General features: G+C 40.7%; 2 protein-coding genes across 5 annotated transcripts in view; one reads left to right on the top strand and one right to left on the bottom strand.

The window, feature by feature from the left end:
* Nucleotides 1–11963, top strand: part of LOC147853516 (protein DEHYDRATION-INDUCED 19 homolog 4-like) — a 75628-nt gene extending 63665 nt beyond the window's left edge. Inside the window, exons 2-6 of one of the 4 annotated variants that reach the window (XM_087331895.1) lie at nucleotides 8283–8355; nucleotides 8801–8940; nucleotides 10267–10347; nucleotides 10452–10750; nucleotides 11459–11963. In XM_087331895.1, coding sequence (XP_087188021.1) covers nucleotides 8286–8355; nucleotides 8801–8940; nucleotides 10267–10347; nucleotides 10452–10750; nucleotides 11459–11558 — 690 coding nt within the window. In that variant the 5' untranslated portion in view covers nucleotides 8283–8285 and the 3' untranslated portion in view covers nucleotides 11559–11963. Of the gene's footprint in view, nucleotides 1–8208; nucleotides 8356–8800; nucleotides 8941–10266; nucleotides 10348–10451; nucleotides 10751–11458 lie in introns of those variants that run through there. The other 3 variants (XM_087331896.1, XM_087331894.1, XM_087331897.1) reach the window with 3 other exon arrangements.
* Nucleotides 11964–13320: 1357 nt separating this feature from the next.
* On the bottom strand, nucleotides 13321–16407 carry LOC147853515 (pentatricopeptide repeat-containing protein At5g39350-like). Its single transcript, XM_087332274.1, has 2 exons — nucleotides 14907–16407; nucleotides 13321–14807 (listed from the first exon to the last, which is right to left on the bottom strand). The coding sequence occupies exons 1-2, from the start codon at nucleotides 16357–16359 to the stop codon at nucleotides 13897–13899; spliced, it is 2364 nt and encodes a 787-aa protein (XP_087188400.1). The 5' UTR covers nucleotides 16360–16407; the 3' UTR covers nucleotides 13321–13896.
* Between the last annotated feature and the right edge of the window lie 1946 nt (nucleotides 16408–18353).

Below are 18353 nucleotides of genomic sequence, written 5' to 3'. Positions count from 1 at the left end.
TTAAGCACGTTGTGCGAATTGGAAGAACACCGGCTAGCCAGCATCATGCACCTAGAACTAGAGCAACAGCAAAGGAAAGCGTTTGTGGATCGTCACCAAAAAGGGAACGAAAAGATGTTCAGAATCGGTAAGCCGGTACTCGTGTTCCAGACCCGGATGGGTAAGATGTCGAGAAAGCTATGGTTTCGGTGGACCAGACCATACGGGATTACACGTGAGTTCAACGGTTCCTACCAATTAGGGACACTCGTCGGCGAGGTTCTGGGTAAATAGGTCAATGGGTTCTGACTCAAACCGTACAATGGACCCATGCCAAGAAACCCATTTGAACAAGTAAAGGGAAACACAGAACCGAACACCGGTAAGTCAGAAGCGACGACAAGCGGTCCAGCGGCTAGCAAGGACCACAATCCGGATAGGGGTCCAGTGGGACCGGTTGCGAATTAGCAAAACCATTTTTATAAATAAATCAATCAATCAATCAAAAATCAAAAATCAAAAAGTCAAAAAAAATCAAATCAAAGTAAATCATGCAAGGGTGAGGGGTGAACGGACACATGCAAAAACAAGGAGTGAATATGCACTTTGAAAAGGTACATAGTGGGCTATTAATAGGGTATTAAACCGCCGCCACATGGCACGACATTCTATTTTAGTACACGATGTGCACACGCGCGGGTAAGGAAAAACAGGTGCCAACATGCAACAAGAAAACCCCCGCCACATAGAAACCCTCACATTTCGCGAACAGAGGAGCACAAACGCAGATAGGGGATTGAAGATCAGCAAACGTGAGCCCACACACACAGAGACTCCTCACACACAACCCTCACCAACACTCACCGACCTCGACGAAGCCATGGATTGCCAAGCACTCTCTGAAGTAGCCAAGAAGTGGCTAAGGCAACACGGGTTAGAAGGTTTCCTCACAATCATGGAGGCGCCACCACACCGGGAGGCGGAGAAGATAGTCAAAGAAATCGACACGGAGCTGATCACAAAAGAGGCCATCCATGCATTGATTGGCCTTCTGGAGGGGGGCATCTTCACCATCAACAACCCTACCCCGAAGCAGCTCCGAAAATATTTTGGGGAATACTCTCTGGCAAGCAAGGCCTACCGAACACAGGGCGGCAAAGATCCACTATATCGAGAGATTGCCCGTGTGCTCCATGAATTTGGACATGTATACCCTCGACCCCCATGCATGCCCCAGAACCGGGCCGGCTTAATCATAGCCACATATGAAGGCGTGAAGGTGGACTAGGCGGTACTGATTGCGGATGGCCTCTATGCGGCCATCGACTCTGTCAGAGGCAAAGAGGGTCGGAACATATGGACTGCAGTGGCGCAATGGCTCACCCTATTGGCGCCACCTATCGAGCCCGTCAAGACCACGAAGCGGGGAAGAACAACCGAAGGCACCCCGAAAACGGCCTTGAAACAGCAGCAGTTGTTGGCTTCTAAGGCAACCAAAGGGAAGGTGGCTGACACGGACCAGGCGGCAAAGGAGCGCGCCAATAGGAAGCGGCAAGTGGAAACGCATGAGGAGCCACCGGTACGGCCAATCAAGATTAGGCTTAGCCGACCAGTTCAACAAGCGTCGAACCCCGTGGCAGCGAAAATCAACATCAGGACTCAGAAGGAGGAAGCGGAGGAAGAACCGTTAGAGCACCTCCAGCGGCGCCAGAAGGCAAGCACCTCCGAACATGTTAGGGAACGTTCGGACCCAAAGAAGGATGGAACGCTTGTACCCCGCACTGAGTAGCCCGCACCAAGGATGGAACCGGAACCAGTTCGGACAGAACCGGTCATAGAGCTCCCTGCACAACAACCCCTACCAGCGGGTTAGGATACGACAAGACCCGAAATGCAAGCGTTGGGAGTACAGTTGCCTACCCCACCGGCAGGCCAAGAGCATTCAGAGGCGGAGCGGCCAACGGAGCCGCAACCAGAATGGCAAAGTGATCACCAACATGAGCCAGAGTTGCAGCTCGACGCAACCGGACAAAACCGACCACTGGCCAGTGACACCAACAGCCAACCCTCCGGGCAGACGCAACAACAGGGCACCGGCAGCCAATGGCTTCGGTGGATTGGAGAACAGATTGCCGGAGTGGTACACTACATAGAGGCGGAAGAGAAAGCGCAGATGGACCAGTTGCTCGTCACAACCAGAGAACTAGAGACGGCCCGATCAAGGATCCGGAGCCTAGAACAGGACTTGGACCTGGCCACAGAAGAATTGGCCAAAATGGCCTTAACCGAACCATAGCTCCAAGCACCGGTGACTCCGGCCGATGTACAGAATAAAGAAACCCTGACACTTGTACATAGCAATAAGACCCCGGAGACGAACCCAATCCCGGAGATAGTGGCGGCGCAAGCAAAAGAGCTTGCTGAATTGAGAGATGAACTGGCCGCGCAGGAAGCATTATGCACCCGAGAGCGGGACTTGAAGAAAGCGGCAGAAGAAGAGCAACGAAAGACTGTTGAGAACCTCCGTCGAGCAGAAGAGAATCTGCGAAAAGGACATCATGCATATGACCGGTTGATTGAGGAGAAAGAGAAGGCGCTGCAAGAAAAGGAGAAGTTGCGACGGATGGCGGAAACAGAGATAGAAAGACTTAAAGAAGAACTCCGTCAACTGAAGGATTGGGAAGACCGCGCTCGCCGGCAACTCAACCAAAAGCTGAAGCAGAAGACCGATGATTTTGAGCACCTGCACCGGGACTACAAGCACCTAGATACGGAGCATAAGAAACAACAGGAGAAAATGGCAGAGCTCCGGTAGGAGGTGCATCGAGTTGAGACGGTGCTAGCGGAGGAACAGGCTGAAAGAACCACGCTACTGGAGGAAGCCGCGCAAGAACGGATGGAGCTCCATAAGCAGCATTATGAAGAGAAGGAAAGAGCGACGATGGTCTTGCAAAGGCTGCAGAACACCTATCAAACCCAATTGTCACATTACCGGGAGCAAGAGGCGGATACGGTGGCACTGATCAAGCAGTTGAAGGACGAACGACAAGCCGCGGAGGACAAATCGAAGAGGGGATTGGAGCGGATCCAGTTCATTGTCCAGGCATGGAGAACAAGACCAAATGCTTGATTACGAAAGCTCCGCGCAATGGTGGGACAAATGGGCAAAGCACACAGTCGAGCTCTAGTTGCTACGGGCGGACGCGGAAAACCGGCAGAGGGATGGCGACGACTGCTACATGCTAATGAAGGAGGACTTCATTGCCGTAAGAGATGAGTTAGCCGAAGATTTTGTAACTCTGGCGAAGGAGCAATCAGCAGTGGTCCGACAACTTGTAGCACAGCTAGATGATGATCGATTAGATGCTCAAATCCAGTTTGAGAGCTATGAACGAACCAGGCTACTAAGAGAAGAAGCAAAGCAGGCGACGACCATCAACCTTAGCGATGAGGAGCCATCACCGGAGCAAGGACCGGACGGAGACAAGGTCGGGGCGAGTCAACCGGAGTCAAATCCAACGGAGCAGCTAACGGAGGAATCACCGCCACAACCGCCGATACCGGGAGCCGAACAGACGCCATCTAAGGAGCAACAGTCGGAGGAGCCGGAGCCACAACAGCAACAACAACAAAGTTTCGAACAACCATTGGATACCCTGGAGCAGAGTATTCTGGATGTATTGGACGAAGGTTAAGGGCCGAAGAGTGGGATTCGACGTACAAGGTACTGTCCCACGGGCATGCCATGTGTTACCCGGCCGACAAAGGATTAAAGACCAGAATGTGAAAGGGATGGTTATTCAGAATATATTTTAATTAAGTAGAATTGATTATAATTATGTAGTGAACGGACGGACCGGAATCGGTATGCCGATCCAGATCCGGACCGGTTCCGAACAGGTGCTGGTTGGCACCGTTTTGTACGCAGCACCGGTGACCTATATAAAGGCCCGGTTACAATGTATAACTTTGACGGAGAATTAATATAAGCTTCTTTTTTTATCTTCACGTATTGATTACTATTCTATACTAATTGTTATATCTTACGCGTGTATTAAGTGAATGCCTTATTGCTAAGTAGCCAATTAAGTCGGATTAATCGTTGTGTCTTAAGTTATCTCGCCGTAACACCCCTTTGGTGAAGTGTCTTCCGGAGACACCCTGTGTTAGGCCATTGTTCGGCCCTAAGGATTAACATAGGCATGGCAAAGCAAACGTAGTGCCCTTCCCCATACAACCACTGCCTCGCGACATTCCCATAGACAATGGGAAATGCTTTCTATCTGTCCACATGCAATGCATCTATGGTCTACATTGGGGCCTTTACCCCACGTCCCAATTGGCAAGGCTCTATGTGCAATAAGCCATAAACACATCATTATCTTGCGGTCACATCTGTCATGCCATATCATTTTCCAGAATTTATCTAGTCTCATTTCACTAATGCCCTCATGTATCCAAAATTTCCTTGTTGCAATCTTGTCGTGTTCTTGTTCTAGAATAATTTGCCTCCCAATCTTCGTGTTATACCTGAAAATTTGAACCAGCTTTTCCCCATCAGTTTGTCCTTGAGTTCTCCAACAATACATCATTGGGTCCCATGATAACTGATCCAAATGCCCTTGTGTAGGCCAACACAATGTCGCCAGTGTGATCTCCGTTGGTTTAGGGTAACTTAGTATATTGCAAGATGACCATGAAGTGATCTAGGGTAACTTAGTAAACTTTTCCTACCTTGATGCCACCAAGAGATTACTTTGTGCCATGTGGTACAATATGCAACACATGAAATGCAAATGGAGCAATGACATATCATAGAGCTTATTGTCAAGCCACTCAAAAGAGGGGAACCATGTGAAAAGTTTTGGAGAGATGAAATATTGTAGAATGGTTTACAAAAGTTTGTTGTATAGAGCATGGATTGTTTTGTCATCCCATTCATCGTTGCAAGATTTGTGAACAATTTGGATAAAACAAAGTCGTGTGTAATGCGGAAATTGACACAAGCAATAATGAAGTGGAGCATTGGGGCTTGTGTTTTAGATTATAGGTGCATTGAAAGAAAGATGGCAATGTCTCATCAATTGAGGAGATGTTGTGGTAGTCATGAGACATATTCAACGAATGTGGAAGTTGTTAAAAAGAGCAGATGAGCATATGGTTCAAGAAAGGCAACAAGGGAGTTGTTATACAAGTTTGAATGTGATTTTGTCATATTTTTTACTTCGAGCATTTTTATGCTTATTGACCTAAAAAATACAGGCCCTTAAATGTTTGTCCATAGCAAAATACTTTATTGAACTTCCTTTACAATATAATGTCAATAACTTTGAAGTTTTTGGTTGTATCTTTGTTCGTAATTAAAAGAAATGTCATAAAATGTAGAAAAACAATGTGAACACGTAAAGCATAATGTGAAAGCATGCCTTTATACTTCATAATAGAGACTTTACACGATCCTACCAATGCAATTTGACTATTATCTATCACTTTGATTCACGCGATTACGTTTTTACGCAAACAAATCAAGTGTACACATGAACATGGTGGTGTTGTGGTTAAGTTGGTGTGCCTCGAAACAATGAGGTGAGGCTCATGTCTCGAGCAATGAATATAAACATTATTAATATGTCATGTCTGCAATACAAATTCGCATCTCACTGTGCAAGTGTACAAAATGATCATATTTCCAATGAATAAGAAAATTTCCGTACTATAAAGTTAATTGCCAATAGGGAAGATCACAAAATAACTTCTTGTACAATGAGTTACCTAGTGATATGTAGCATATGATTTGCAAGTTGTGTGTTGATTCTACTTAATTTATTACTTATAAATGATTCTTAACATCATATAGAGCTTGCATATGAGTGCTAGGTATTTGCTTTAACATATGACCAAAATCTTTAAGTTGATGGCAACAAGTTTTTCTCGCGCATGTGGTGTGAGCTTCATACCCTAGCCATTTGACTTATAAGTACTTCCATGAAGGAACTAAAACAAATACCAAACATCAGTCGTGACATAAGAAGAGCATCTTGTAAACAACAAATATTAACTTTTCACGATGTTAACGTTTATATGGTTTTTGTAGTGAACTAGACTTTTTTTAATGGAAGCGTATAGTTTATTAGTAAAGAAACAATATGCACATTCCAATTAGAACTCTATAGAATTGCTATTTTGCATTACCCCCCCATACATGGAGTATTTTTTCAAGCAACACAACTCACGCACGATTATTATTCGTGTTATCTAAAAGGCAACTTCATTTATGGTTAGGATGTTCGTTAGATAAAATGACATAACAAAAAACGTTTCCACACATTTGGATAGAATCTTGTAGACACTCAGTGGAGCAAAGCATGCTTTCATGCCTACAAAATTTAATTTGCTTACATTTTGTAAAGCTCTTTCCTTTGTTGGGCATGTGAAGTGATTTAGTATGGAAAATCCTTTCCATAAGACACTTTCTTCTTATGTGACTCCTCGTCTCCACTTTTACTTGGAAGGGACCACCAACTAGTATTTTTTCACACTAGGGTGGGAGTGAAAAGTTAAGTGGTAAAAACACAAACATTTTAATCCACGACGTTGAAGAATGACGATGCCACATGTCCATGAATCTCCATGATTTCTTGAAATTTTTTACAAAACAATATAACAAGAATTATTTTCTCATTGCAAAGATGCCAAAGGCCCCTCGATGTGGACAATAAGAGTCGGGAAGAAGCTCCATACATGTTATCAAGAGAATAATTTTCCATCTAGATAAAAAAACAAACATGAGAGGGGAAATGTGATGCATATGTTGATAGAGACAAGTGGGTTTGGAATGAGGAAGAGATGGTCGATAGTGGCTCTTAACATGTGGTGTAGATTGAGGCCTCGGATTATCAGTTCACGAGTCTTGCATAGACCAATGAGAGATATTTTATGGTTCACAAAGAGTGGCAACCAAACATCCATGATGTCCACATGGCATCCCAAGTAGCACAAAAGATCGATTAGGGAATGTCTGGAATGACAAATCTAGTTATACAATGCCACACGTAAAAAAAGTACAACTAATTTTAATGCTCTTCCGTCTGGTGAGATCATCGAGTTCTCCACATTCCACGCCACCATAGCAGGGGCAACATTTGACAAAAGGATGAGTAAAGGCAGTTGGAGAGGGGAGATCCTTGTAAGAGATCCACGAGGGGGTGTAGATGGCGAATGAATCAATGGACGATGGATGTGAAAACAAGCAAATCCGTTCCCAGGTAGGTGGACAAAAGTAGTAGCGAGGAGGTTGTTCTTCGCATTCCCGCTCTATGCTGTGAGACGGCACGATGGAGCCGACAACCCGAGGCAGATATAGCAAATTGTACATAGGATGGAGATTATTTCTATGACCCCCCCCCCTCGACAGACAATGTGCATGTGTGTGTGTTGAGTGAACTCTTGGCGCCCTAGTAGTAATCTACATATATAAATTGTATATATTTCATTTGCTTCCCTTTGTTTTTTTTTTTGTCAAACGGATAATGAAATGATCAATTTTAGAGGCACAATCACCAAATGAAGCGAGGCCCCCGAGCCTACAGGTTCGGAGGAACCCATAGCTCTCTGTGTTTTTGTGGCTCAGATAACAAGCCCGATCAAAATTTTAGAGGCACAATCACCAAAAGAAGCGAGCCCCCCGAGCCTGCAGCTTCGGAGGAACCCATAGCTCTCTGTTCTCTCTTTGTGTGTTTCTGGCTCGGAATACCCCCGACCGAAATTTTAGAGGCACACTCACAGAATGAAGCGAGCCCCCCGAACCTACAGGTTCGGAGGAACCCATAGCTCTCTGTTCTCTCTCTCTGTGTTTTTCTGGCTCGGATAACCCCAACCCCCAAGCCGAGCCTCGTAGCCTCGTAGCCTCACCCCCCGAGCCTTTCACCTTCCTCACGCGTTTACCCACACCCATCCCATCGTCTCTTCTTCGTTCTTTTTCTCTGCTCCCCAATTTCTGAGACTCAGCAAAAGTTGCTGCTTCTTCTTCTTCCCCTGTCTCTGTTGAGAATTCGAAGCTCCCCTGCCTGGAGAAGTCTCTCTTCTCTTCTTCTTCTTCTTCTTCTTCTTGGTTTTTTAGTCTTCCGGAAAGTGAAGGAAGAACCCCCCCCCCCCCCAAAAAAAAAACGCTTCTTTTGCTTGTCTGTCTTCTGATCTTGCGCAGAAATCCATTTGCTTGTTTGGATCAGATCAGAGATTTTCTTCATTTTGTTGAAGGTCGAAGAAGAAAAAGAAGAAGGAAAAGAAGAAGAAGAAGAAGAGAATCCATGGATTCAGACATGTGGGCGGTTCGACTCTCTGCAGCAAAGCGCCATCATGCTCTTCAACAACAATGGGGTACGTAGAAGCCTAGTTTCTATTCTCTTTCCTTTGATTTACACTGAAAATCCAAGAGACTTTTCCTTGTTTTCTCTCCATTCTTTTCATCAAATACATGAAGCCTTTTCCGAGAGATTCCTTTCTGATTATTTATTTATTGTACAAAGTTTTCTTGTTTTTCCATCCCCTTCTTCACTACAATTTGTTTTTTGGGCAAATTAAGCTTTTCAGGATGTGTGCAGCAATTATTTTCGGCTTAAATCTTTTGTTTTTTTTTTGTGTGGTAAATGCTACGATTTTGTTTACAGAATTTCGCTTGTAAAGGGTTTCTCTGTGAAATGATCTTAGTAATACCCAGTTGTGTGTTAACTTTCACCATGATATGTTTAGTAAGCCTTTACTGCATGCCGCTTTTTTTTTGTTTCCTTACATCTTTTTTTTTCTGTCATACAAACTATTGCAGAACGGTTAAATGCAGAGGATTATGAAGGAGAAGACGAGGTCAGGCCAGAGTTCTCTTGCCCTTACTGTGATGAAGATTTCGACATTTCATCTCTCTGTACCCACTTGGAAGATGAACATTTATTCGAGTCTAAAGGAGTGGTGAGTTCCGATATATTCGTGTGGTTTAATGCCCCTCAAATTTCATATTTGTCCTTCTACTATAGTAAGCCAGTTGCCAGATTCTTCGAGAAACTTAACTATTAATGGAGTGGTGAGTTTCAACATCTTGGATTTATCATGATGCTCATTTATCTTTGTGTTCTTCATTCTATCATAATCCACTTGCTAAATTCCTTGGATCTTGACTGTTAATCACTCAATGTAGTGTGAAGACTCAAATGGCGAGTGTGGAGTGTTCATTTACATGTGTTTGACATTCCTCATGCCATTGGTTCTTTTTATAAGGTTTTGAACATGTTGTAATGACATGAATCTCTGCTGCCATGTTTCTCTTGTATAATTTCAAATGGTGATATGACTCATAATATAGTGATATGTTCAACTTGAGTCTTCAATTGTGAACCATGCATCTTTTGTATGTTGGGTTATGAAGAGGATGAAACTTGGACATTGCTCATTCCATATAACATTTTGCATAGTGAAGTACGTGTAGGTCTGTATTTCTCATGTGAATGATATATTCTTAATGCCTAACAGAACCAAAGTATGAGAAGCGCAACCTATTCTGCTGTACAATTTACTATTATATCCCATGGGCTTCATTCCTCCAAAGTTGTGGAATTCTATGGTCAGGGACATTTGGGTTGTTTTTATCATGATACAATAGTCTCTATGTATTCAGAGTGAAAACACATTAAACTCTGATACATACCCTGCTTCATGTGTTTAATACACATGATACATTACCCCCTTCTTATCAAGCCTGCAACATATTGAAATCACAAAAACTCTGACATTCTTAACCATTGATGGATGCATATAGTCCAAATATGTAAATGGATCATATCATTATATATGATGATATGATTATCTCACTGATCCCATATACTTACATATTCATATTGAATCTTCTTCCTTGCTTGGCTATGAACAGTTTGACAGTCTTATTCCTTGCTGTATGTTGCTTGAGTCTCAACTCTTAATAGCCCACCTAGATGATACATATCCCTATGTTTAACCCTCTCTGTTTCTTTATTGATTAACGTAATTGAGACAATGGGTTGTTGCCATGATTTGGAATATAATGACATGCTGCCCACACATTCATACATGTTTGCGTGAGTCAGGAATTATTAAACCCGTTTTATCTTTCAAAATCTTTGCTATGAAGAGTATGACATTTGATATGTATTATACCTCAAGTCAGTCATTCAGTCACTTTTTATGCATTGGAGTTATCCCCTATTGTCAAAGTATTCTTTTCCCCCTTACGTTCTGTCATATGATGCTTTCCTTCATTTGCAGATATGCCCTGTATGCTCAACAAAAGTAGCCAAGGACATAGTTGGACACATGACTCATCAGCATGGACATTTATTTAAAATATCCTATCATTCTATCTGTTATAATATGTGCATATGGAAAAGTGCATTTATGGAATTGATAGAGTAGTTTTTTTGGGGGTGTTTCCTTAACTATAAGCTTACATACAGCGAAGGCGCAGATTTAGAAAGGCTGCAGTGCCCCCTGGCTCAACGCTTTCTTTGCTAGGAAAGGAATACAGAGAGGCGCATCTGCAGGCTATCCTAAATAGTAGTGCTTTTAGAGGCAGTGGAACCTCACTGAGCAGTGTTCCTGATTCCCTGTTATCGGCACTTGCATTCAGTTTCCCAATGACTGAAGTTGAAGATGTTCCAAAGCAAACCCATTATGTTGATGAAAGTCTACCAAACTCTCCGTCAGCATCATCATCAGCACCAATGCAAATCAAACCTAGCATAAAGCAAAAGTAATATATCTATTTTACTGTTTAATCATGTAATCATTGTTGAAGTTGAGAAGGATTCATGTGATGTCTGAAGCTTGTTAGGAAAATATGGTTGCACAGTTCACATATTTATTGATACATACCTTTGAAAGGTTTCTTATTGCAAATTCGTAAATATACTGAAGTATTGGAAAATTGGATCTCAGTCTATCTGCATGTTCCCAAAGTTCTCATTATTTCCCAAAATGCCCCTTGTCAACCATTGAAAGAGAGAAAAACCAACAAGTTGATTGTATTGTTGCTCAAACATGAGGTAGATGTAAGAAAAAGGGATTTTTTGATCATACATATAATTGTTTGAGCAGCGGTACTGGAAAAATAAGGGCATTTAGAGAAATAAAGAAAAACCGGGGGATACTTCGTTTGTTTTCCTGATTAGTTACAACCTAGAATAAATTACCCATAGTTAAGTTTGGAAATTTATGGTTGCAAACCACACCATATCGTAATGACATCCATGCCATTAGAGTGCATAATGCCATGGCATAAAGTATGCATAACGCTATGCTATTGACTTTACTACCATCAAGTGTTTAAAATGGCATTTCTTCTATTATTGTTACATCTTTTTTAATTCAAAGCTCAGACTTTGCATTCATTATTCCTTTCTCTAATCTTAGATGCTAGTTTAAAGGTCTGGACTTGGTCTAAATCCTTTTATATTTGCAGCTTGGAGGTGTTGTCAGCTGAAGAACGAGAACAGAAGTTAAAGCAAGCAACTTTGCGTGCCAGATTTGTTCAGGAGCTTGTGCTTTCGACAATGGACTGAAGGAATCAAGAGCCTATTTGGTCTTAATGTATAGATGAATGGTGATGCCGAAGAGGCAGAATTTTACATGGCAATCACAGAATTTCTTACACCGCTGGATTTATCATGAGGTCTTTTAAGGTTGGAGATGGAATGAAGGACACATGTTTTGCGTTTGGATATGCATGTGCAAGTAAAAGCCATTTTCCAATCATATTGCTCTCTACTTGGATAATCAACTTTTACCAAGCACACAAAAAAATAAAGCGTTTATGAATGTGTTAATGGAGAGAGCATCTCCTTTTTCCTGAAGCACGGCCTTGGACCTCAGAAGCCTGAGGGAGCCCAACACTTGCAAATACTCTATATTTCTGCTCAGTGTCCAAATTTATATATATATATATATATATGATACTTCTTAAATAATGTTCTGGAGCTAATTTCTAAGTTGTGTTCATGTTTGATTGTACTGTTAAGTCTTTGACTTGAAATTCTGCTTGTTTTTGTGGTATCATGAGTGTGCATGTTGTTGAATGCATTATGAGCTTCTATGCACTGTGTGTGTTTTCTTGTGATATTCTAATATATTTATGGCGAACTCACCTATTGCAATATATTCAAGTTTGTTTCAGCCAGAGTCATATTGTATTTTGGTCCAGAGATTTATATCACCACTTTATATTACATTATTGGGCTTGTTTTAATAGTATTTAGCAGCCTTTGACAATCTCTGTAAGGATTTAGTTTCAAGTTTATTCGTATTATCTTCATTTAATTATGGAAAAGGAATGATACGTTTGACTAGTTTATAATGGATGAAGATAGTACATATGCGGCTGCTATCTAGGAAGATGTGAAGCAGTACTATATGTACATGCAAAGCGAAACTGGGTTTAGTGTGCTGTCTATAAATGTTTTTGAAATTTGTATATATTTTATGAAATTTCATGCTTGGATTTAATGGCTATCTTCATTTGTTATGAAACTTTCGGTATGATTAGAGAAGGAAAGGGTGGAGTGAAAAACTGCATAAAGGTGACTTCTTGTATGTTATGGGAGCTAGGAAGATACCTGTTATATTTTTGGTCTCATGATGATTTCTTTTCCTTCCAATGTTCTTATGAAGAAGACAGTATTGCTCAAGGAATATCTAAGTCACTAAAATATGACGACCTACAAAAATCCTACAGAAACATCATTTTTAAGGAGAACATCCATGTTTGCCTATCTGTTTTTTATGTTTCCGATTGCCTCATTGCAACACTAAAGAATTTCTCAAAAAGGTAGGTGTTCGTAAAATTTTGGATGTGTAATCTGAGTACTGCATGCATAATGAAGATCCAACCAACGTATATATGCACTCACTTAACACCTTATTCTTGTGATTTCTTGCTATGGTCAAAACTGTCAGTTGGATTCCTTAAAAAGAAATCCTTTGCCAAACAATTTCAAGTTGTGTCACTCAATTATGCGACATTTTGTTTAAGATCCAGTTGTGCTACTTCCAGTGGTTTTCTTATTTTGGAAGTTTATGAATGATAGGATTAAGTTATCAATCATAACTCTGGCAACAGGCTCGTTATATAAAGAGAAGTATATGGAGTATTTATCTCAATTTCATTTCATATTAACGAGTTCGTAATTTGCTATAGCACAAGGCACTAAGCATCTCCTTCATTAGAATTTATAATTCAATTCACTAAGGATTTAGATTACCACTGGTACACATGAATATGATATGTATGGACTATGTACATTATGTAAAAAATTTAGATGAAAAAAGTTAATAAAAATTAGCTTCTAATCAAGAAATTAACAGAGGAATATAATCAAACATTAACAATCATGAGTTAAACAAAACTTTATATATTTATGAGGCTGGATCCACAATCAGTAGAGAAAAAAGGTTAAAAAGTTACACATTTAAGGTGCTGGTTTGGGTATATATGGCATTGTTAAAAGAAGCTCTAAATAATGGATTTTCAGTTTACTTGGAAGTAGTCAGATCATTTGTGATCCTACACGCATACAATGGTTGAATTCCATAGGAAAACACTTCATGTTGTTCCTTTTTCTTACACCTTTGTGTTATGGTTATTGAGGCAATTTTCTGAACACTATCACCCCTTGTCATAAATCTGTGAATTAGTTTTTCACTTGCTGTAATCCACTAGTATACCACAGCTTGGAAGAGAAGTTTCCAAAAAAAAGAACTATAACCACAATTGGAAATTCCTCTCAATCTCCCTCTACATTGTTTACAGAATTTGTTTTCTGCAGTCAAAGATTAATCAAAACCTCTTCATCTCTGGATACAAAAATTGGGCATATGATCAAGAATAACCATATTCTCACTTTTTCACCCTTTGCTCACTCTTTCACCAAGAACTTCAATAGGAATGCCATCGGCCTGCTTTACCAGACCTTTTTGTCTCATTCTCTTTATCACATTCAAGGCATCGTCCACTCTTCCCGCTGAAAAATACAGATTAGATAGAGTAATATATGGAGCCGTGGCTTCTGGATCAAGTTCAAATACACGGTTGGCAGCCCTCTCTCCCCTCATTAAATCAACCTGACTTCTACATGCACCAAGCAAAGTAGTCCATGCTACAGAAGAGTATTTAAATGGCAATTCCAATAGCAACCTTTCTGCGTCATCTAGCCTGCCTGCTCGTCCAAGAATATCTACCATACAATTAAAATGGTCAATGATAATAACCTTGCAATCCTCATTCATAACTGTCATAAACTGTCTCAATGCCTCATCAACAAGGCCATCATGGCTACATGCAGATAGAAGATGAATTAGAGATATTTTGTCTGTTGAAACACCCTCATCCAACATCCTATTATATAGATCCACTGCGTATTTCCCACAACCATGCTGTGCATAAGCTGCGATGATGGCACTCCACGACACGATATCTTGTCTTGGCATTCTTTGAAACACCCTGTACGAATCTGCTACACTTCCAAACTTTGCATACATGTTGATGGTCGCATTCCCTACAGCCTGGTCTAATTCATAGCTATTAATCACAGCGAAGAAATGCATTTCTCTTCCTCTTTCTTGAGCTCCTGCACTAGCACATGCAGACAGTACGCTTGAACAAAGGAATTTATCAGGAAATATTCCTTCATTGACCATTTTATTGACAAGCTTCAGAGCATCATCAGATACCTCATTCTGTACACATGCTGAAATAACAGCATTCCATGATAACAAGTCTCTTCTCTTCATTTTCTGAAATGTGGTTTTCGCATATTCTACACTTCCACATTTCCCATACATTGTAACTAGACCATTCTCTAGAGCAAGGTCATTTATGAACCCACAATTTAATATGCGAGCATGAGTTTGCTTACCTTTATACAGCATTGAATCACAAGTAAAAGCCATGGTTAGGCTAATAAACGTGACCCTATCAGGAACCAAACCTTCATGTTGCATTTGATCAAACAGTACCATTGCATGCTCTCCTTGGCCACCTTGTGTATATGCTGTCAGCATAGCAGTCCATGTAACCCTATCACGACCATTAGATTTGTCAAAGACTGTCTTCGCATCGTTAACCCCTCCACACTTACCATACATGCTTACCAGAGAGTTTTCTATTACAATATCTTGATCACACTCGTTGCAAACAATAAAGTGATGGATCATTTTCCCTTGATCTAGGGTTGAAGAGCTAGATAAACCAGATAAGATAGCAATGAAAGTCACATTGCTCGGTACCACACCATTCATTTGCATTTTTCCAAACAATAGCAGCGCCTCCTTGTCTTGATCATTTCTCACAAATCCGGCTATCATTGCATTCCATGAGACAACATCCATTGCTGATATTTTATTGAAGACACTTTGTGCGTCTTCCAAACTATCACAATTCCCATACATATTCACAAGAGCATTTGCCACGCCAACATCATCCTCAAAAACACCCTCTATGATACAAACATGGACAAGCATTCCTTCGATTAGAGACTTTTGACTCGCACAAGCAGTTAAAACACTCAAAAAGCTCGATCTATCGGGTTGTATTCCATCTATATTCATTTCATAGAAAACACCAATTGCTTTCATATTCTCTTCTTTGGAGACATATGTAGAAATCATGGCATTCCAGCATACAACATCTCGCTCGATAAGCTGTGAAAATACTGAATTTGCATCGATGAGAAACCCATATTTCCCATATGTGCTTAAAAGGGAAGTATAGACAGATACGGATGGGTTCAAGACGCATTCAGCAATAAAAGCATGAATAACTCTAGCTATATAAATACCTTGCTTTCCATAGCATGCCGAAATAATCGTACAGATAACAGGGTTGTCGGGGAAGAATCCATGGCCAAGCATTTCGAAGAAGAAATTCAATGCTTTATCTTTATATCCATCCTTCACGTAAGCCCTGATGAGAAACCTCCACGAGTATAAATCTTTTTGTTCCATGTGTTGAAAGAATTTCTCTGCATCATGCAGAGCTCCACAATTACCATACATTTGAAGGAGAAGATTGCTGACGTGGAGGTCTTGGTCTAATCCTTGCTTTACGATGTGAAAATGAGCTTGTTTCCCATCTGAGAGAGACTGCCTGTGTATAGATCGACGAAGGAGAGAGATAAAGAAAGATCTCTTTGCTTTCAGGACAGTGGATGACTGTGTAAGTATGGCGTCTCGCCATAGGTCGCCCAATGGCTCGAGGATGGAAGAAGAAGAAGAAGAAGAAGAAGAAGAAGGGGAAGGGGAAGATAGAAAGGATCGACGATGTTGTGGTGTGGAGCATGGAGAAATCCTGCAGGATTCTCTGAAGATCATAAATGCCTCGGAAGAAGAAGAAGAAGAAGAAGAAGAAGAAGAACTCTCTGTGTGTGAGCTATAGATTTTTTTTAAATTTGACAATTATCTAATTAATTAAGACAACTCATGTGTCTTTTATCTAGTAATTATCTACTTAATTAATTAAGGCAAACGTATTTCGTAGTTAATAATATAACGATTTAGTGCGTGTTAATGTGAGAACCCTCCATGGTTACATGTATAACCCAATACTTTTTAGGTGGTTTTAGGTGTCATGGTGTTTTTATGTTGTATCCGCGCAACCAAAAAGCTTCGTAGTATTGGTTTGTAACAAAAATCGCTTAGAAAGAAAAAAGAGCATATTTGTCTCCTCTTAAACTAGGGTGATTTATGATATGTTGTTTGCCAATGTGGAGTGATTGATGCCCCTCATTCCACCATAAGGAAGGTGACCTCCAGAGATTCCATTGTGACTTGTCAGGGAAACTCGATCCACTGGTGGGTGGCACTATCAAGGATATGAGGGCAAATCTTGGCATATAGTTAAGTTCATGGCAAATTGAATATGTTAGTTTTCACGAATAAGAAAGATAAAAGAGTCTGAGTGAGGAACATCATCATCATTATCCTTCATCAATATCATCAACAACAACATCCTATGCAACCATTATCGTTGTAATTGCTTCTTTTTTTGGGTGTTATTAATCATAATGATGATGATGATGATGATTGTCACGGACACACCAACCGCGGACTTGGACAGAGCATGGATGATGGGACAATGAACTAAAAGTGATGAGGCTTAGAAACTAGGCTTAGAAACTTGGGAAGTTGGGAGTGACGATGTAATGAACTTAAGAAGTTAGGAACGAGACAAGAGCATAAAGACAGAGATGAAGATCAAGGAGACAAGATGGGACGAAACAAGAATACTATATTAATGTGTCAATGACTGGCGTTGAATCCCTTGAAAGGGATCAAGGAAGTAACAAGTATTTATACATGTTTGTGACCTCTACATGTAGTTCCATGCATCGACCCATTTTCACGCAGAAGCTTCGAAAAATTCCTAGAACTTGGAATAGATAATCTATTAAGATAACATGTCCATGTATTTGGATGTGTTGGTTAGAACATAACACTTGGCTATATACAAGAGGTGAAGAGTTCAAATCTTGACATGGCAACACTGTGACAATGATAATGTTATTGTTAGCAATGATGTAACGGTCGTTCGTGATGACAATAACGTTTCTCACTCACCAACACGCTCACACACTTAATCTTATCTTTCTTAATCCTAAAACTAACACACTCGATCCACCATAATCTTACTCCTAAATGTCAAGGCTTGTCATCATGTCCCCACAACAAAGCTAATGAAGTGAGTCTCCCCAACAAGATCAATGCAACTCATACCTTGGATTTCAGCACTTCTAAAGGTTAGTATTGAGTTCCGAGACGTTGCCTTCCTCATGATAGGCTAACCAAGGAATTAGAGGCATCTCACTCCCTAATGGCAAAGACCTCATCATATTTGAACACATAAAGCACTTACCACTTCACTCCCTACAATCATGGACGCCCCAAGGGCTGTTAAACTAAGATTAACACACACAACTCTTTATTACATTAATTAAGAAGTGATAGATTAAATAGATTACTATGAGATAAAATAGCATGTGAATTGTTAGAAAATGGAACCGGCCACAACCGGTTCACAAGCAACAATGACGAATGACGAGAACAGAAAAACACTAAGACACAATATTTAACGTAGAAAGCCCAAAGAGGGAAAAACCACGAGAGTCCACAAACTCCGAACGATATCAATATGGTAGGAGGAAATACATAAGAGACTCTAAGACAACAACCTTGAGTTCCTCTTTGTCTGGCAACGGTTACAACAAAGTTACAACTCTCACTCACTCTTGTTACACACTTTGATACACTAGTTACAAAATGCACACACTCCCATCTAAATTATTTGCCCTAAAGTGTATTTATACTAA

Source organism: Azolla caroliniana, unplaced genomic scaffold (genome assembly GCF_043228905.1).
Source record: "Azolla caroliniana isolate FFs.n. ecotype wild unplaced genomic scaffold, voAzoCaro1.0.p SCAF_16, whole genome shotgun sequence".
In the NCBI taxonomy this organism is placed as follows: Eukaryota; Viridiplantae; Streptophyta; class Polypodiopsida; order Salviniales; family Salviniaceae; genus Azolla; species Azolla caroliniana.
Note: the sequence above shows the minus strand (reverse complement) of the source record. Positions and strands in the feature narration are given on the sequence as shown.

Excerpts from the sequence above, each read along its gene's own strand:
- LOC147853515 (XM_087332274.1), bottom strand. The coding sequence starts at position 16,359 with ATGATCTTCAGAGAATCCTGCAGGATTTCTCCATGCTCCACACCACAA. Across the intron at positions 14,808-14,906 it reads TGATTCAATGCTGTATAAAG|AATATGCGAAAACCACATTT; the intron begins GTAAGCAAACTC and ends GTGGAAGTGTAG.